This window comes from Rhamphochromis sp. 'chilingali' (assembly GCF_963969265.1).
Source record: "Rhamphochromis sp. 'chilingali' genome assembly, chromosome: 10".
In the NCBI taxonomy this organism is placed as follows: domain Eukaryota; kingdom Metazoa; phylum Chordata; class Actinopteri; order Cichliformes; family Cichlidae; genus Rhamphochromis; species Rhamphochromis sp. 'chilingali'.
The window spans coordinates 19,146,348-19,167,554 of NC_137937.1; the positions used below are offsets into that span (position 1 = coordinate 19,146,348).

The following is a 21,207-nucleotide window of genomic DNA, read 5'->3' on the forward strand; positions in this document are numbered from 1 at the left end:
AACATAGCTGTGTCGCTAGCGATCACGTAGCACATCATTATATACCAGCTAGCCCAATTTCAGTAACCCTACAAACGTCACTGCTGTTTAGTTTTCTGTCTTCATTTATGTTGGAAGTGATAGCAGAGCTGTACGTTTGATTTTTTTCAGAAATCTCTCAGTCAGAACATGCTATATCATGCTTAGGTAACTAGCGAAACTAGCGAGCTAACTTCCGCTAGCTTCCTGCTAGCTTCTAACTCCGTTAAATGTAATAAATTTTGTTTTAATGGATGCCTGGAAGTTAAACTTCATAGTTACACCTGGTAAAGCAGCAATGCTGATCGTTTTATTAAAGATGAAAGAATTTAGACAGTTTTTAACTCTTAGTGATGCTGCAGTGTTCGTTTGACCTGAAGTATACGGAGTTTAGGACCCAGATTACTCCCAGATTTAAGGGCATCTTAGTCCGACAAATACGACAATAACGATGGCCGCTTGCATGTTCTGCAAAAAAATGTGCTTTGTCGTGTATCTGACGGACAAACACCAAACCAGTTCCACATCACGGAAGTTGCACCATTTTTACAAACCAATTCTGGTTCATCTGTTTCACTCAACAATCGGCCATGTGCGTATGAAAACAAAGGCACTGCGCATGCGCGTTTTACTCATATTCTATCGCGATATTTCATTTTCCTATCGTTGCCTAACATTATACCGGTATTACCGTGAACGGTATAATATGGCCCAGCCCTAGATAACAACTTTACCATATTCTTATTTCCCGGATGCAGTTTATGTTTTTATTTCCAGTCTTTGGTGTTGTGCTATAAATGATAAAATATGAGTAATACTGTTCTAGCATTACTCCTACACATTTATTATAATTGATTGGAGGTAAAAATTAGGTGCCATGGTGGTTTCTGATCTCTAACATGAACAAGTACAAACCATAAGCCAGTGTTCAGATATGTTATGGTCTTAAATAAAAAAAAATAGGACCTTTCTATACAAACTTTTTTCTCTTTTACATCATGCACTTACAAACTTCAACAGTCATGTTCTCGCATTTCAGATCGTTCCACTTAAAGTGTGACAAATGTGAAAGAGAACTTAAAGTGCCTTCAACAGCTGTACAAGCCCCTTACCTTAGGGAGGCCCACTGACTCCATGGCTCTGAGCCACTGCACTGTGTTGTCAGTGTGTCTGAAGTGCAGTCCTTTACTCTAAAGATAACCACAGAAGCACAGATATTTAAAGGGATGAACTGCAAAAAAAATGAGCATTTATATTTAAGGATTTATTACAAAGCATAAACTATGTGCAAGAGCTGAGCTGGTCTGATGGCCAAATCTCATATCGAGCCCTGAGTATAATATGGCAAAGTACAAACATATCTATACTTTAGTGTAGCAGCAGAACAGCTGCAACAGCTTACAGTTAGCCCTCAACACTGGCCTGTCACATCTCCCTCTTTCCGGTTTAAAACTGCTTGTAACTGCCAGGAAGTACCTGGGAAACAGTCATTCTGCCTTTTATGATGCAATCTGAAAGTTCAAAGTTTTTATTGACTTTTCTTAAACAAGTTCAGTAAAAGAAGAGAAGCCTTACCTTATAACGGGACTGATCTCGGTCATAGATCCTTTTCTCTGAAACCATTTTTGGTGCAAAAAAATTGGCGAGCTTGCCAAGGTAGACCCCATTCCTAAGTCTTTCCTCCAGTTCTGTGGTAGGCGGCAAGTCCTCCTCTAAGCAGGCCTCCATCCATCTGAGCAAACACAAATATGAAGCTCAGATGTCAAGTGCATCTCACATACTGATCTCTTGGAACCAAACAGACCCCAATGAACAGCCTGATGTTAATTAAATCTCAGAGATTTTCAGTATGGTTGACAATTACATAAAATAGAGAAGAGGACATAATGATGTAAAACTGCAGATTAAAAGAGTATAAAGAAGAAAATGAGACTAGTCTACAACATTAGTACACAGGAAATCACACTGACGCAACATCTCATTTGCATTGCATTCTACATAATAATTGTGACCTCTTGACTTTCTTTGACCTATTAATTGTTAAATTCCTTTTATCGCATTAATCTACACTTAATACCACATGATGGCAACGAAAGAACAGAATTTAAACATTTTCTTTGCAGTTAAAATCAAGTCAAACTGTGATAAACAACACTTGCAGGTCTGATGGAACTGACTGCTTTGACTTTAATTCTGAGCACTGTGTATGGAGGAAACCAGGGACAGCTCATCTCCTGCACAATATCATCCCAACATTGACACATGATGGTGGCAGCAACAAGTTTGTTTTTCATGAGCAGTGACAAGAGAAGTGGTCACAGGTGAGGGAAGACTGAACAGAGGATAGTAAGGTGGTGAAAAACCTGTTCCAGAGTGCGAAGGACTTCAGACCGGACGAGTGATTAACCTTTTAAATCTAACAGGACTGTGACCTTAGGCACACAGCCCTGACGGTGTAAGAGTATCTCAGGGATAACACTTTGGATGCCCTTGAATGGTCCAGCTGTATCCCTGAACTGAGATCTTGAAATGGTGGTTTACAGGCAATCCCTACCTAACTTGACAGAGCTTAAAATCTGAAAGAGTCTGTAATAACTTCTAAATTTCCCATTTTCAGTATGGAATATTGAATATAGACCATGTAAAACAAGTGAAAGGTTCTAAATACTTTATGGATGCACTTAAGAGTAAAACCTTTAATTTTCATCGCTAGTTAAATTAAACTTGCTTTCCCTTAAACATTGCTATGGTTACTAGTCTGTTTACCCACACATCTGATAGGGTGCTGTTCAGATATTAAGTGGCTGAATGCCTACGTGCAGTCAACAAGTCAATATTGAATTTCCCTACACCTGCTGAACTCTCACACACACACACAAAAAAAAAAAAAATTATATCTCTCTCTCTCATATATATATATATATATATATATATATATATATATATATATATATATATATATATATATATATATATATATATATATATATATATATATATATATATATATATATATATATATAGAGAGAGAGAGAGAGAGAGAGAGAGAGAGAGAGAGAGAGAGAGAGAGAGAGAGAGAGAGAGAGAGAGAGAGAGAGAGAGAGAGAGACACACACACAGTTCACAAGAGCCATTGCTGCTGAAATGAACTTGAAGTTTTTTGATTAAACAGAGCAACAAAGTAGCCTGTTTATGTGAGGGAACTGGCAAGTGTTACAGGCAACACCCACACAGAGGCCAGCATGCTTTAGGAAGGGGGCTGCACACACATTTCCAGTGTGTGATTAGAGGTGACCAGTCAGGGGAACAATGAAGGAAAAACATTAATTAAAGCAACCTAATACTATTTTAAATCGTCTAAATTCAAAACAGCACTACGGATAAAGTTTAAAAGTTGCATTTTGGCAAGAAAAAAAAAGTGTGTAACGATGGAAAAGATCACATTTTATTCTCTAGAGGATGGCAGAGGTTTTGAGAAAGGTGCAAACGAATAACTGAATAGAAAAATATACAGTTTATATCAGAATTAACTTGCCCTCCTTTTATGCTGATGTAATTTCCCTTTGAGAGGTTTAGCAAAGCCTTCAGGAACGCAGTCTCTGCCAGACTATTTCCAGGGACATCAGGAAAAACCTATTCCAAAGAACTAGTGAATGATTTGTGAGCATGGTGAATCATCATGATCGAGGACGTCTGTTACACATTATCTGACTGCTTACAAGTGACACTAAATTTACTGTTATGGTCTCCTGTCCTGGATGTTACAAAGTAAAAGAAATGTGTGTGTAATTTATTAGCTGTTTGCTCATCCCCATACACTGAATTTACAGTGTACAGCACGCAGCCATCTAACCTGGTCATGTTTCAGTTATGGGTTTTATTTATACCAACAACTCCTGCCTCCTTTCAGGCTTAACAAAAGCAGCAAAGCATTACTTCCCACATGCATGCAGAGGACATCTTGTTTAGGTTAATTAAGGCTGCGTGGGTGCTTCAAGGATTCAGTGTGGAAAATTATCTGTCAGCACATTAAGGACAACAACCCCACACACACACACACCGTGCATAGTCAACACAAACCCAGTGGAGTGTGCAGGCTATAACCATGAGGAACAAACATTTGTATAATAATCTTAAACAATGCTATAGCTATCCCTTTATTTTTAAAGGGAATGCCTAACCCTAACCCCTAACTTAAATCCCACCAATAAGAAAAATCTTTTTAATTATACACTCGATGCACTCATCCTTTTCCGGTCATCAAATGATTTAGGCACAGTTGTTTTAAGATGCTTTTCCCCTCTTCAATAGCTCTAACACAACAGAAACAAAGTAGCATCTAAACCTGCCGCTTCTTCCACCCCGCGTGGGTTCTCTTCAGATATCCCAGCTGCCCACACAAAGTCAAAAGACGTGCAAGTTAAATTACTCCTAACCAGTTACTCTGTACTGGCCACAGGTTTGAATGTGAGCATGAACGGTTGGCCTGGTTAGGATGAATGATTGAATGGATGCATGGAATGGATTGATATTATACAGGACTGTTTGTTTGCTTCAAATTGCCTACAGGGAGATTAGAGAGCTCTCACTACCTCCCTGCACCTAAGCTTACAGATTTCCCACATACTGTGCAGTCCTATTAGTGTTGTGCTATTGCACAAAGCCTCACAAACAAAGCCCATCTGACAAAATAAATGACTTGAAAATCTTGTGCAAAAAAAGCAGCATATTAATTAACAGCAAGTATATTTGATATTCAGATTACAGAGAAAGAAAGAAATCCAACTAGTGCATGAACACATGATGCAGGAACATCCTGCGCGGGTTACATAGCTCTCCTGTGAAGCACTTCCTGTGCTTAAAACAATGACGGGAGAACTTGTCTCCTGACGCAGGACAAACTGGTGATGCTGTTTACAGCCCTCCAAAAAAATCCCTTCCTGTTATTGTCCAATCTGTGGCTCACAGTGCTAAAACAAAATAGAGCTTTCAGGACTCTAGAACAAAGGTCTATCCCACCTCAACACATGATTACCATCCTCTTTTGCTTTCAGCTTCAGCATTTCTGACTGAACAGTGGCTTTGGGAAGCTTACGTCATGGAGCTTAGTCATGCATGTCATGAGTTGTCTTTGTGTGTGCCAGTGTGTCTGTAAATACAGAATTTTATTTTACATCTCAGGCTAAAATGTATCCAAAGATTAGGGTAATGCTGTTAACTAAAAAGCAAACATGACAATTTAGGCCTCCAAGCGATCCTGCATCAAAGCAAACAAGAAAGCTCCCAATCCAGAAAAACTACAAATGTAAACCACCATTTGTTTACTCTGTGGTGAGAGTACAAGGTCTCCTTCCAGAAACTTCTGTGCAACTGTGTGTGTGAATTGGGGAGAGGGAGGGGGAGGGTCTATTAACTGACATCCGTTCTTGTCAGTTGATAGATGTTTAAAAAAAAAAAAAAAAAAGTCTGGCTAAAATGAAGCAATCGTCCTGTGAAATATTAGCAGATGTTTCATTTAAGGTGCGAGTTAATGTGCAACATACAACAGAAACAATTCAGGTAGTTAAACCTTTATGAGTTTGACCTAAACTAATTAGGCACTGCAAGCAAAGCACTGTTAAAACAAAGCATGTCTGTCCATCCCACATGCTGTCAGAGATAACAATGTCACTGACCCCACCAGCTGTTTGTTTGTTTTTTTTCCTTTGAGTCCCTTTGCTGCAGAAAGATTCCAGTTTTTTGTCTGTCCAATTGTCCCATTAGGCTTTTATACAGACGACATGTAAATAAAATGTTTAAAATGACAAATTGGGAAATTGCTGCAGCTTCAGGATCCCGGGCATGTTAGGCATGCTGGGTCATCTGCTGACACCAACCTTACTGGTTTTTACCACTGTTAAAAAGGGGGCTAATTAAACTGTGCCTTCAGGTGTACTGGGTTGCTTACTCATGGTTGCTTGACTTCAGTGACTGCTTACACCTGACTCCAGAGACCAGAACCTAATCCCCTGCCCTCTGTGGTTTACAGCTTTGTTAAAGGTCTGTCTTAATCCTAATCTAACTTGACACATTTCAAAGAATGGAGGTGCAATTCAATGGCTGAAAGGTGTCACAAGCTCCAGGATTAAATAAGGGGAAGCTAAAAGGGAAACTGAGAAAGTTAAATATAGTATTTTTAAAGGCTAACCTGGTGTATTAATACAAAAACTTTCCCACTAAAAGTTCTCTATGCAGTTCAGTTTACCTTCTGCTAAAGTGTTTCCTGTCAGCTATAAAAAGACTGAAGTGTCATCATATTGGTGTGACCAGATTATGATGAAAGCCTGAAGCTGTGTTCAGTTAAGTCTTATTGTAAACCCTTAAACTCTCTTGTGTCATAAGCAGATAATATAGGCTATTCAAACAGTCTTTACAGGGTCAAAGTTCAGCTGGGAAACAAATCTCTGAGGGCATGTGGACGTAAAGCAAATGTGCAGTCGACACTCGGCCACAGTGACTGCAATGGATTTAAGCTGAAAAGTGACTCCAAGAAAATACTCTCTTGGGGACTGGGTGTGGTTATCAAATCTGTGTTAGAAGAAACATGATCAGACTTCCTCTTCCGTTCAGATGGATGCCAACATGAAGAAGACAGGAAGTGGTTCGCTTTCAGGTTTGCTAAGGCACCTCAAAGACTCTTCATCAGATTTGTGCTTGCTTTGGAAAACAGCTTTTTCTTTTTTTTTTTTAAATAAATAAATAATTTCAGCTTTTAGAGAAAAAAAAAAAGCTAAGATGAGAGTACAGTGGATAACGAGCCACTCTTTCCACTCAGTCAGCACCACCCCAGATTTAATCACACGTGCTCTTAGGAATGTTTACACCTCCATGTCATCATGTTGCATCCACGATGATTCAGCCTTTATCCACCATTGCAGCTTCATAATACTACAAACACTGTTAACCACACACATTTGCTCTCTTACTCATAAGACTGCCCTCACTTTCACTCCATTCCTTTATTTCACAACCATTTCCTGTTCATTAAACACATAAACCTTTGTATAAAAACATTAAACAGAACTAATGATTGACCAAGAGCACACCCAACTTAAATCCTAGATGCCGTGTGAACTGTGACAAGGCAAACAATACAAAGAAAAGCAGCTGGCTTTTGTCTGCACAATGCTTCTCCCTCCATCTAACGCCCACCTTACCGTTTGGCTTCTTCTAGGTGACACAGGTACTCGTAGGCGATGTTCTGCCGCCTCCTCTCATCCATCTCTTCTGCTGACAACCTCTCATCATCCTGAATGGCTGGAAGAAAAAAAACAAAAAACACTTATGATTATATCACTGTCATCGTTTTTCATTATGCAACATACTCCATAGTTTGTTGTCCATTCTTATTGTTCTTAATTACAGTTGAAAAGGGTTGTTTCATAAAGCTGCACAAGAACAGGTCAAGCTAATACTTAACTATAGCTCGGGCCTCCTTAGGAGCTGTGTCACTGGTATTTTTTTAGCTCTAACAAACACCAAGATCATCATGTGTGCGTCATACTCAATACAGGAAGTTGTCACAAGCATGACAAAATTTTTGCATACACAAGGTTATTTTAAACACGGCACAGCAAAAGTTGCACTCGCAACCGTGACACACATCGGGAGGGTCTTCACAGTCTCCCTCCAGGTTGTAAAGAATCAGTACCACAGAAAGCGGTCTCCTCGAGGATGGTGTTTTATTACACTAACATTGAAGGTATAGGTTAAAACGGCACCTGAACAGAAGTGCTGATACCAAACATACATAAAAATAAGTCTTTTTTTTAATTACTATGAGCTGATGTGTTTAAAAACTCCACTTCATGCTTCAGTAAACCCTGCCGTGAGAGATGAAATAGTCTTTTTATTTTATGGTTTTTAAACTGGCTTTGGCGGGGTGCCGATCTGACAAGTGACTTCTGCTGAGAGTTGACCTCTGTAGTAGTGCCTCTTCACCTCACTGTGCAATACCTTTTGTGCAATACTTTTGTAAATAGTCAACAGTGCAATAGACTCAATACTTGAAATGTGCAATTCACTTGTATTTTTATTTTTATTCCTATTTATTCTATTTATCCCCTTCGTATATTTTATTTATATTGTCTCTGTATTTATATATATGTGTGTGTGTATAACTCTGTAACTTCTGTCGGTGCTGTGCTTTTTTGGAAATCGAATTTCCCAGAGGAACCCACCCGAGGGATTAATAAAGTTCTATCTTATCTTATCTTATCTTACCTTCACCTGCAGCTTAACGAGACCCCACCCCACGCCGTACTCCCTAACCAGCTCTAATCCGATCAAATCTATTTATTTCTGGCTGAGTAAAAGGGAAAATCTCAAGCTATGGGGCTCCTTTTACGAACAGATCTTTCCCTTTTCATTTAAATACAGGGTAGCAGCTGATGGTACACGTGGACAGGCACAGTTTTTACTCGCAGGTTTCTGCGAGTGTAAAATAAAGCCAGGTGCCCTGCAGATGTAAGCCTCTAGGAACTGTTTAACATGACTCTTTTTTAAAGATGGTTTTGCCATAATCTGCAACCACTAAGTTACCTATAAGATGGGAAATAAGAAATAACAGAAAATAACAACATCCGCCAGTGTCAGTAGCCAATTTTTTCCCTTTCCTTTTGTGACATATCAATGTTGAGCCGGCTAACTACACAAAGACTGTCTGATGACTTAAAAGAAAAGACTTAATTACACTAGATTTATGTGATTCTTAAATAAGTAACAAAACAAAAAAAACAAGACAGACAAAAAATATCAGCACTGGCTAATAGACAAACTAGAGCATATCCTCTCAAGTTCCATTGATGTCATTATTAAATTAAATTAAAATTTAATTTATTTGATAGGGACAATTTCGTTTAGCACGCAGCAGTTCCAATACAGAGCGTGAAGCTGATGTGCTGCACAGAGAGTTTACATATATTGCTAATTTGTCCCTAGCTGGACTTTTACATCCATCAGTGCTGAGATGTGTTTCAGAAAGGTTCGCATTGCTAAACAGTGACATCAAACTCATGGCAGTGGAGCTTCTGCACACCTGGGCCAAGTGCAAACTTTTCTATTCACAGAGATCCTAAAACAAAAGCTACAAAAGCCAGTTTAGAATCCTGACTTTACCAACTTCATATGTAGGTCATTAAACCCTTTTCTAGCCTGAATATTTTAAAACTCTAAAGCACACTCTGTTAAACTTGTCTATTCAACAGCCACCTGCAGAGACATTTGTTCGCCAAGTCTCAGCAGAGGCTTGGCAAATAATACTCGCATGCGAGGAGAAGCACGGGCCAACCACATCTCTACAGACGTAATTGTCCCGCTATTTAGGCGAAATGTTTTCTAGTCTCTTGAGTACCGCATCCAAGGGTCCAACCACAGATTTGTGGTCCAGCTGTGCAGAAGACAGATGCAGATGAAAACGTATGTCAGGCACAGAAGCCCCAGTGCAGCCATTACACACTACCTCTAGTGACACACTCACACACTTCCTGGAAGAGCCTGTCTACGCTCTTGCACTGTGTTATATTTAACTATCAGGATGGGTCTGTTGCTTTTGTGTGTCACAAGATCACCGGACCTGAGTTATAGTCCCTGTGATTATGACTCATGCTTTTGTTTAGCTGCAGGGTTATTCTACGCAACCTTTTGGCGGGCTACGATTCAAGGGAGGCTTTGTGGGGGTTTTTTTGGTTCATCCATTGTATCCAAGCCAAATCAATAAACTCAGGTCAGTATGAAATACATGACTAGATTTGCCTCGGGGTCCCACAGCAGCACTTGCAAATTAAAGCGCAGTTGAAGGACAACTTTGTGATTTGGGGCCAACAAATTTGGACTTGTTTGGACCCATATCTTAGAGAGTTTGCAGCATACTACTCTCTCTTATCTGGAGACACACTTCTTATTGATTCACAGTAGCAAGATATGATCAATAAAATATAATGATTCAAGTCAGATGCTACAGAAAGAAGAAGAAAAAAAAAACAGCACTGGGGGTAATACTGCCTATTCTCAAAGCTGTACTTTGCCCACAGACATGCTATCTACAGTAAACCTACCTGTGTTTATTGTCAGTGGACTCGGTTAAATTCTTGGCGTGCTCACGGGGTTAGGCTGCACATGTGACAGCGGCAGCAGAAAGCTCAAGTTAATGGTTAACCTGTGAGAAAAACGCCTTATGTTGGCGTCCACTGTCAAATAAACAGATTAAAAAAATCATTGTGCTGCGTTTAGGGCCACCTGTGAGAGGCGAGGGGAGAAAACTAGGTCTCAAATAACTATTAGTAGTATTATTGAAGCATCCAGGATGTGGTTTCTTTCACCTAAAACCTCTAATAGCCACTCTTCATCCGCATTTTAAGCGCACCGTCAGGGCCAGCCACACCTACTGAAGGTATCCCGCAGCTAGTGGTGCAGCTCACCCACCTGTTGCTCAGCAAACATCCCCGCGAAGGCACCGAAACGTTAGCTCGTCCTCATCCTCGCAACCAACCCACGTTGGGGTAGGAGTCAGTAGCTTTTTTTTAGCTCTAAAACAATCAAACACGATCTCACTTACTTCCATAGCGTGGCCTGTGTAACGCTGCGGTCTCTTCATGGTACATCCTGCCTCGTTTCCTCCACCCGTGAACTCGTCTCAACTGGAAATAACTTAAGTTAACGTTGAAGTTACCCGGCGACCGCGCCTCTCGGCAGATACAGATGTGAATAAACTAACTGGTAACTGGGGGAAGAAAAATAATAGTGATGTATATGGAGAGAAAAAAATAGGCACAGCTGTGTCCAGAAGTTTCATGAAAGTGCTAACTGTGCCTTGCAGCAGACGAACCCCATGGTGTGCACAGCTTGTGGTGCCTCCTGAACAAAGTGCTCCTGGTCGGTGCTCTTGCCCCGCTCAGCTCTGAGCTGCAATGATTGACGGGAACGCTGACGGAGCTTTAGCACCTTGCACCACCTGCTGGTGATAAGGTGAGTCTGGGCAGAGCTTTAACTGTTTTTATTAGTATTATTATTATTTTAATTTTTAAGATGGTAAATTGTGAATGTTTAATTCTGCCTGGTGCTTTCATTATTTGTTATTTTAATGTTTTTTTTTTCTCTTAGACAACCCTGCCTTGGGTGTGTCTTTACAGGTTTTTTTTTAACGTCCTCTAATTTGCATAAAAGTTCAGGTTTCGCTTTTGTATGCAAAGTTGATGCCACAAGTCATATAAACCAGCGGTCCCCAACCTTTTTTGCGCCACGGACCGGTTTGTGCCCGACAATATTTTCACGGACCGGCCTTTAAGGTGTCGCGGATAAATACAACAAAATAAAACTAGTACCGGTGACCGGTACCGAAAAAAATAAGATTTATTCATAACACACGTGAAAAGACCCAGGAAAACCAAGTTAACGAAAAAACGATAACAAAATAACGCTAAAAACCGATAAAACCCCTGAAAACCATACATTTCACACCCGAGTCTCACTCTCGCGGCCCGGTACCAAATGACTCACGGACCGGTACCGGGTTTCCTGATATAAACTTACTAGTACAACGTGTTCTTATCATAAAAGGCCATCGTGGGAGGTTAAAAATATCACTTCAAGATATTATTGCGTAAAAAATCTTTCTAAAATCAATTAAAACTTTTAGACTGTATGAGGACAGCGAGACAGAGACGAGTTGTTTGCGGGGCTGATGGACATACTGGCAGGCAAGGTCAGGCAGGAGCCTCTGTGGACTATGATCTTTATAGACAACATTGTGGTCTGGAGGTGTAGGTATGCTCTGGAGTAAAAAAAAAACAATATCTGTGACAGAATATCTGTGTGTGGATGAGAGGGTGGGTGTGACAGTGAAGATGCTAGGAGAGGTAGTAGAGGAAGTGAACGTGGATAAGTTTAAATACCTGGAGGCGGGGAGACATGAAGAGTGTTGGGTGATTTTTGACAAATGAATAGCAGCAAAAATGAAAGAGACCGTTTAAAAGATGGTTGTGAGTTGTGCAGTGATGTAAAGTTTGATGGTGGCATTGACGTAAAGAGGTGGAGCTGGAAGCAGCAGAGTTGATGTTAAGATCTTCTTTGGGAGTGATTAGAAATGAGTAGATAAGAGAGACGGCTCAGGCTGAGCAGTTTGGAGACAGAGTTAGGGAGACAAGTCTGAGAAGTTTTGGACATGTGGAGGATGTTAAACATAGAGCTGCCAGGCAGGAGGAAAAGAGGAAAACTGCAGATAAGATTCATGGATGCAGTGAAGGAGGAGATACAGCGCGTTGGTGTGATCGAGGAGGATGCGTGAAATAGGGTGAGAGTGAGGCAGATGACCCACTGTGGTACCCCCCAAAAGGGAGCAGCCAAAAGAAGTCTGTATACAGAAGAGTCTATACCGACTCTTTATACATTAATCATTGGCAGCTATTGCAATGATTCACGTCCTCGATTTTGGCCACTAGGAGGCAGCATTACCTCGAGGACACAGTTACTCTAACCACGTGTTTATCTGCATGTATTCATTTGGCAGGTATGCAAAATGTTGGAAACGGTTTCCATTGTGGTACAATGAAATGAAAAAGATTACATCCACACAATTTTTGATGTGGAGGCCACATTAAAACCATATCTTTTACTGGGTTGGCACAACAACTGTTACATTTTTCTATTTATGTATTCTTTTTTTCTCTGTGGCATCATCTTTTATTATTTTTGTTTTTGTATATCCTCTTGTTATTTTCTTCTGTGGGCTGAACTGTCATGTAGTGTTATATAACTGCTGAAAACTGTAATATTATTAGAATTTAATGGATGCTTGTGCTGCTTTAATGTCTCCACATGGCAAAAGGGACAGTAAAGCAGTCGTTCAGCAAAAGACCTGCAGAAAAAGTAGCTAGTGGTTGTAACTTCAGTTTTCTAAGTATGTGCTTCACCCGCTCATGGAATTTGGAGCGATTGTGTAGGTGTCCCCAAACATCCCATGAGTTTGGAGTGGCCTGTCCACTCTTTGGCTCTAGCACTGTCCATAAACACACCCGCCCACTATTGCGTCAAAAATGAGTGTAAATGCTGCACTCTCTCAAAGAGTTTCTCCAAAAACTGAACTTTATAGCCTTTCTAAACTATTACTGTTTAGTTAAACTTACTACATACACATAAATTTAAGGCTTATGTTGTCTTATGCACATAAATGATGTTTACAGGAGCATCAGTATTAATATTAATCTGAGGTTTAGCACAAGCATGACACAGAAGAGTAACTTGCTAGAGAACATAAGTTTTATTATATATGTTCAAAAGCAGCACAGTCTGCAATCCCTGCTTTTCCAGTTTCTAACATCAATCACAGGGAATTGAATATTTGGCAAATACATCTTCACATTTTCTCACACTTGCTGACCACTGAACATCAAGCTCAGTCATCCCTCAGGCCCTTCACAATTAGTACTCACAACTTTATTGTTGACACACATCTGGCTATCCCCCCTCCCCTCAAAAATAGATGAACAAAACATACGAGTGATACATTCACGTTTTCCTCAACAAAAATCTTAATATTGTCATCATTTTCTCCCAGAAGAATTTATAATAATGAAAAAAAGTTGAGCATAAAAGAACGCAAGTTTTCTTACGTACATGCAAGTGTAACGCATACACAACCACGCACGCACAGAGTAGCAGGTAAAAGCTGAGGACCAGCGGATGTACAACAGAGATACAGTATATGGACTTATCGCTTGGACGAAGCCGGAGACACACGTGTCCCCTCAAGGAGCTGAAACATTTAACCCAGAAACTTCACTAACATCAGCTTTGATATGTACATAATATTTACATTCATGGTTACATACACAAGCCCACACACACTCTCCCTCTCAGACTCGCTGTCTTTTGCATACACACAAATACAGTACATATAATCAAAATCCCTAAATACACCAACATGTTAGGTAATATTACTTCTCCGGTACAACAATGCAGGTTTTTCATTCATACTGATGACTCCTTCTGATATTCTTTGCTACTGACATAGGTCAATATTGCTGGGCAAGTTTTTTTGTTTTGTTTTGTTTTTTTGTAATTTAGATTCTGTATGTCATACTTTTGTTTTAAAAATATTTAAATGATATATATGTGCTCAAAAAATATGTTGCACAATAGCAGCAGACTTCACTTTCCAACTTATTTTACATATTCTGGCAATGATGTGCACAAGTACAGTACAGTTTTTGTTTTTTTGAGTAGCTGAGAGAGAGCCACCTGCAGCACAGACACAAACCAGGTCCACACTGAAGTTACAGATGCCACAAATACAGAGAAATGCAGGTTAAGGTTAGCTAACACCACAGAAAATACAATACACACGTTTATTATTCAAAACTGAGAGCAACTGAATCTGGGGGGAGGGACGGCATCAAATTTTTTTCCTGATATCTTTATTTTATTATCTTCATCATGATGTGCATTGAGGTCAAAGACATGCTGTACAATAACTCATATCACCTCAAATTGGTTTGAGATGATATGAGCTTTGCTGAAAACAGCCATCAGTAGATGGGTACATTGTGGTCATAAAGGGACGGACATGATCAGCAACAATACTCAGGTAGACTGATGCTCAGTTGGTACTATGAAAATTTCATCACACTATTACACCACCAGCAGCCTGACACACTGATGTAATGAAGGATGGATCCATGCTTCCATGTTGTTTATGCCAAATTCGAGACTCATTAGACCAGGCAATTTTGTTGTCCAATTTTGGTGAGCTCATGTGAATTGTAATCTTAGTTTCCTGTTGTTAGTTGACAAGAGTGACACCACATGCAGTCTTCTGCTGCTATAGTCTCATCTGCTTCATCATCAGCTCAAAGCAGCCGTGCCCTTCTCCTTGAACTCAACATCAACAAGGTATTTTCTCTTCTTTTTTTTCGGGCCATTCTTTGTAAACCCTAGAGAGGGTTGTGTGGGGAAAATCCCAGTAGGTCAGCAGTTTTTTAAAATACTAAGACCAGCCTTTCTGGTACCAACAACCATGCCATGTTCAAAGTCACTTAGATCGTCTTTCATCTTCCTTCTGAGAATCAGTGTGTGCTTGATCAGGTCGTCTTGACTAAAGATAAATAGGTGTATCTAACCAAGTGGCCAGTGAGATCAAGTCTAATGAGAGGTAAAAGATTAATGTTCCCTAGAAGTTTCAGTTTTGTACAACTGTGAATATAACGACTATAACCAACAAAAATGGGGTTAATTTTGATTAAATTAAGATGCATTTAAAAAAACGTTATGAGCTGCACCAATCCGCCGTCATAACGAGGTGGTTGTTATCTACATTATTATTTTGCCGTCTTGCATGGTAACTAACACCACAGGTCATATCTTGATGATACGATTGGTATAGCAGTGACATTTTTGCAGGAGAGAAGGAAACAAAAGTTTTAGCAAAATACGTATGTCTAACAAAAAACATGACATTAAGACCAAAAATGAATCAATATCTGTGACATATTTTACATATGTACATAAAATTACTTATTCTTTTTTTTTAATCTAATGCCTGTTCAGTTTCTGTCTGTTCCTTAAAACCTTTGGACAGCACATGACTACGGGCATCTGCTCCAGTCAAGGAGAGGCACATTAAAAAAGGCCATTCAGTATTTTTGAAAGGAAGCAGCATGACATGTTACTGCCACAAGCAGGATCCAACACAAAGCTAAATCAGAAGGATAGCTCCTCTTAGAGCTTTTTTAAAATAATACTAATAATAATAATAATACCACATAGAGATTTGGACAAAAGGAACAAATCATTATTTTTGGCTTTCACAAACACACAGCAGAAAATAAAAATTTCCATGTTCATATTCAACGTGACATACAATTATTGATACAGGAAAAGTGTTTCTATATGGCCTTTTTGATTCTTGGTTGGGTAAGTAGTGCAAAGGGCTTGGTCTCTGATGTAAATGGGCTTCTTTGTGAAGGTTGCTGATATAGGAGCAAATATGACACTGATCTAAATACAGCAGACTGATGTTAGATGCAAGCGAGTGAAAATAATTAGATATATGTATCTCACCTTTGCAAATGAGGTACCTGCTGCATGTTTTTCTTTATATTTATTTCTGTATGATGACTATCGGCACACATGGTCTGTGTACTGATAGTTGGTTCTGTGGGCAAGCCAGCTGTCATACAGCTGTGTCACGAGTATGAACTGTCTGATCATCTAGTCCCTGCGTTGTCACACAGCAGGTTGGCTGTGCTCATTACAGCTTGTTTTTGCACTTTTCTATCCATCTGGATTGGCTTAATAAGACTGTATCAATATTAAAAGCCTTCAGATTTTAACCGTGCAGTTTTACCACATAAGCAATGACTGCAGCTAGAAGGTGCAACCTCAACAAACCAAACTCTAACGAGAACTCTGTAGGTGAATGATTCACAAAATGTTGAACTTATCACCTCACAAGGTTTGCATCAGACACATTGTGAAAAGGTGTGTTTGCAGTTTTGCTTCACCATTTATACATCAGCGAGCTTTGAGATGTGTGTTAAGATATGTATAAAAAACCAAGCCAGCTGCACTGCTTCCTCAAAACGTTTCTCTAGGACTCTCACATCCAGATTTTAGCCCAGGTGAGCACTGCTACACTAGTGTTACATGAGGACATTCGCCCGAGTGTCAGGCAGCCGTAGTCCAACCAGGCCCCCCCCAACAAGCACTGATGACGCCATGAGGATAGGAATGGCCTTGGTAATGCCAACAAGAGAGCCAAAAATCAGGTTCCCTAGAACTGCTGCCAGCTTACACAGAGCATTACAGAACCCAAAGCCTGTTCCCCTGGGAGAGAAAATCAAAAAACGAAAACAGAAACATGTTACTCTCATAAATTGGATGAATTAGGCCCTATTTTATACACAAGTCTATACAACAATGTTATCTATAAGAAAAAAAACACGTTTGTCCTGTTACCTCCTGACAGTAGGGAAGGACTCGGTGGTGACAACATCCAGGGAGTTCCAGGCAGAGATGCTGAGGCCATTATAAAGGCACAACATGAAAATCATCATGGATTCACTGGTGCCGAACCACAGGAAAAAACAGCTGATGCCTGATAGGATCATGGAGCCACCTGAGGACATACACACATATTCAAAAGAAGAGTAAAAGTTGACACACCCATAGTGTTACCAAAGAGCCAGGTCTTACTTTCCTACCTAACATAGAGAGACGCCCAATTTTATCCATAAGGAGAGCAGACACGATGTTGCCAGGAAGAACAGCCAGGGTCCCCAGAAAGTTGATGAAGTAAACCCAGTAGGCGCTGTAGTCATCATCAAAAGTCATCTGGCACCCTGTCTTGTTGTGGGTAAATGTACTGTTGATCACCTCTGTGCCATCAATTAATTTAGATTCATCGATATCTGCCCAGAGAAGCAAAAAAACCAAAAACTTTCCCATGTTAAGATTATAGATGGTGTATTAGAAATGACAAAACATAAGAGTTTACCTGTGTAGTCATGCCTCACCTGTGTTAAAGAAGAACGTGTCAATGAAGGTACAGTTCCTGAAGAAGGAGCCCACTGATGTCACATCATCAAAGTAGCAGTTACGAAAGGTGGAGTCAATGAAGGTGACAGACTTCAGCTTCATATTGACAAAGCTGAAGTAACAGAAATATGTTAACTTTAAAGGTACAATCAGTCATTTTTTTAAGTTATTTAATAGAAAACAAGAATATTATATTTATGTGCAATTAAGTCTTCCAACAAATGGATGGGTTCTTATAAATGTTACAATTAATTCATGAAAAATACATGTGAACGGCGCTGACAGCTCACAAAGAGAAAGTTATGCAACAACATCTGGTTATAAGCTAACGTTATGCCAACGCTCGAGTGTCCTAAAAATGACACTTCCTGTCAGATAAACAGTGAGCAAACTCTCAAACAGTGTGAGAATGTAATCAAACTAAGTGTTTGAGTCCAGCAATGTTGAATCCATTTCAAAGAAAGTTTGACTGACCCCAAACCTAACAGCAGCTAACACTGACTAACAGCAGCAGTGGCAAAGAAGCTGTTTTTGAACTCTTTCTGACTAAAATGTTTGTCCAACAGCAGCTACTGTAGCTAGGATTTAGCACTTGAACTATGAGGAGTAAGTAAAGGAGTAAAACAGAATTCAGTTGACTGCAATCTGCTGATGTCTAGTGGTGATATTTTATGCACTTTATCACTTTAATTGCAGCATGTAACATTTTATCAGTTGTGCATAACAAATTTGCCTCCATCATCATCATCATCATTATTATTATTATTATTATTATTATTATGATGAAACTGAATTGTCTTACTGGTCGTTAATGAAGAGAATATTTTTGTGTATCTGGTTCTCCAGGGTGAAGTTGAAGGTGATGCCTTCGATGCGTTCATTGTTATGGATCTTCACTTTAGAGGCATACTCATCGGCCTGCAGGTGTTTAATGACATCAGGGAACCAGACTGACAGGCCATAATATCTGCAATCAGAGGGACATGTTGATAGTTGGATCTAAAAAATCAGCTGATCGGTTCATCAACGAGAGGTTGTTCGTGTTAGAGTGAGACCTGACAAAACAATAAATAGATAGACAGACACATTAGAAATCCAGAAGATACTTGTGCTTTAAAAAATCAACTGGCTGCCTCCTGTCTTGTCTCCTCCACACATGCACGCAGGTCCACCTCTGTATCCACAGAGACACCAATGGAACTGTATTGATCCGTGGGGCAGGGAGACAGTGATTGATTTTGAGACTGTGCAACTTCTACACAGCAGCGCTCAAGATGACAGAAATGCAATGTGCCAACAAAACAGACTGCCTAGAGCTATTATCTGACCACAGAAACTTGTCTGATTTTTCTATGACAAAACTGACAAATCTCACCCGAATGACAGCGTGAACCACACTATGGCCAGTCGCAACATGTTTTCTCGCATTGGGTAGTTGAAACACTTCATAAGGTTCAGATAGATCTAAAAAGAGACAAGAGCTCTATTAGAATAGGCATCAGGATTTGGTACAGTGGAATAATAAGGAAAACAAATATAATTAAAGGTACTTTTTGTAATGGCCTAGTACACAACTTAACTGAAATCTTCTCCACCAGGGGGCAGTGTGCTACCAGAGAGGGTGTTGAGATGTTCTCTGATATGTGCTGCTGCTTTTGACTTTCGATACTTCTTTTTAGCCCTATTTCCATTTCCACCATGCAGCTGTTTATAAATAAGGTTTTGTTATCGGCGACTTGCCTAGTTAAAGAAAAGTCGCACTGAATTGTTGCACCGTCTTGTGGTTTGAATTGGTATTACATAAACTGTAGCCCCGCCCTACTTGATTTGATATTTCTGTTACTCAAATCTTAGACACTTTTGACAAGGAGTCAAAAAGGTTATGTCGTCACACTCAAACAACAGTTTTAATTTATTGAGGAAGGTTTAAGGTGGCTCTATAGTTTTCCGGTTTACACATTTGCTTAGCAGCTGAAATTAGCATTAGTGAATTTAGGAAGGTTTAAGTTATTTATAAAAGCAGGAATTTACAATAAAATTAATTATAGTTAAAAATTAACTATAATCAAATAAAAAGACAAATATTTACCCCACGAACTTCAGCCTTTATCCTGAAGAAAGCCTTGGAAACTGGGTTGCCAGATTCTGATTCCATTTCAACAAATTCATCCAACTGCCGTGGAGTTTTGATCCTGTTTACCTGGAATATTGGAAAACAGTATAAGAATAACATCTGTATTACTTTACAATAAGTTGACATTGAATTACTGACATTGTTGTGCAATATCATAGCCTTTCATTTATTTCTAGAATAAAACTACACCTACACAGCATTAAAAATCAAATCAGCTTCTGAACAGCTGTGACAGTACAGCAATAGGTCAGCAGATTTCAACAAACCTGCTACTCTGTCTGCTTGAGAAGATTCCCACCTCTCTTAAAAGAGGCTGTGATTGAGTCTCTTTTAATGCTAGTGAGGAAAGCCATAATGGTGAAGGGGGTCGGAGATGATCCTCGTTCTATTTCCATGTGGAACTCTCTAATTGTAAATTTGGGAGAACTTGTACGTTGCATGAATGGAAGGGAGAGCTGACTGGAACTTTGACATGGGAAACTGACACATTTCTGGACCTAAAGTACATGCATTGGATTCATTCTGTTTGGTTTTTGCATTTTGCTTGTTTGTTTATCTTTAAAAATTTAATGAACAGAATTATGGAAAAAAAAATCAAACCAGTATAAAAAGGGTGAATATAAACGGTGTGTTCAATAGCATAGGATCAATTCAGGAAACATGTTGACTAAGCGGCTTTCCCAAAGTGGAGCTCATGCTGCAAATAAGCCTGAATGACACAAAACAGCTTTCAGAACCATCATAATTCAGATGTGATCCTGCACGGTGAAAGCGTTAAAATCTGTCCCAGTGGTGGCAGAATATAAGCCTCTTTACTTCTTTAACCGTCAGGAAACCCAGCACTGCAGAAACAAACACTCACAGTGAAGACTTTCTCAGGTTGCCCACGCGCTCTCATGTTGGTGTCGTGAATCTGTTTAAGGATCATCCAGGCTTCATCATGCTTCCCCACCTGTCAAGCAAGGAAAGTAAGGAAGAGAGACGACAAGATAAACTCATGGGATCAGCAGCAGCAGGCTGCTCAGGTGCATAAATACAAGCCTTTGATTTCTCCAAGATAGGGCAAAATGATGACAGTCACGACAATGGTGACTCATTTCACTTCAAAGGATAATTATGCTGGAGCGGCAAACCTACTGTCACAGATCTCTGAGCTTCTATTTTCCACATACACAGGCCTCCAACAGCACTGAATGACTCACACTGTTTTTGTCTGATTAAACATCTGCTGGGAAATGTCCAAGTAATCTCAATTTGTCTGAAAGATGCTGAATGTAAAACTGATGACAGTTGAGGACAACACAGCACCATGACAAGGCATTCTCTGGGATACGAACTGATGCAGCACATTCAGGAGGCGCAGACTAAAATAGGTTTAGTCTGCTAAAAATCAGAAGGTCTCGTTACCTCGAGGTAAAACCTGGGACTTTCAGGCATAAAGGTAAGTGCCACCACAGCGCACACACAGGGTAGGGCGCAGACGACGA

General features: G+C 39.8%; 2 protein-coding genes across 2 annotated transcripts in view; both read right to left on the minus strand.

The window, feature by feature from the left end:
* The window catches only part of iqgap2 (IQ motif containing GTPase activating protein 2), a 39,339-nt gene extending 28,379 nt beyond the window's left edge, over positions 1-10,960 (minus strand). The window contains exons 1-4 of the mRNA XM_080893773.1: positions 10,613-10,960; positions 7,215-7,314; positions 1,594-1,750; positions 1,131-1,208 (exon numbers count right to left, since the gene is read on the minus strand). Coding sequence (XP_080749899.1) covers positions 1,131-1,208; positions 1,594-1,750; positions 7,215-7,314; positions 10,613-10,658 — 381 coding nt within the window. The 5' untranslated portion in view covers positions 10,659-10,960. The remainder of the gene's footprint in view (positions 1-1,130; positions 1,209-1,593; positions 1,751-7,214; positions 7,315-10,612) is intronic.
* A 2,385-nt stretch (positions 10,961-13,345) lies between these two features.
* sv2ca (synaptic vesicle glycoprotein 2Ca) overlaps positions 13,346-21,207 on the minus strand; it is a 29,662-nt gene continuing 21,800 nt past the window's right edge. Inside the window, exons 5-13 of the mRNA XM_080893586.1 lie at positions 21,128-21,207; positions 20,583-20,672; positions 19,676-19,786; positions 18,962-19,050; positions 18,389-18,553; positions 17,565-17,698; positions 17,253-17,459; positions 17,008-17,167; positions 13,346-16,875 (exon numbers count right to left, since the gene is read on the minus strand). The exon at positions 21,128-21,207 is cut by the window's right edge and continues 54 nt beyond it. Of these exons, the coding sequence (XP_080749712.1) occupies positions 16,692-16,875; positions 17,008-17,167; positions 17,253-17,459; positions 17,565-17,698; positions 18,389-18,553; positions 18,962-19,050; positions 19,676-19,786; positions 20,583-20,672; positions 21,128-21,207 (1,220 nt within the window). The 3' untranslated portion in view covers positions 13,346-16,691. The remainder of the gene's footprint in view (positions 16,876-17,007; positions 17,168-17,252; positions 17,460-17,564; positions 17,699-18,388; positions 18,554-18,961; positions 19,051-19,675; positions 19,787-20,582; positions 20,673-21,127) is intronic.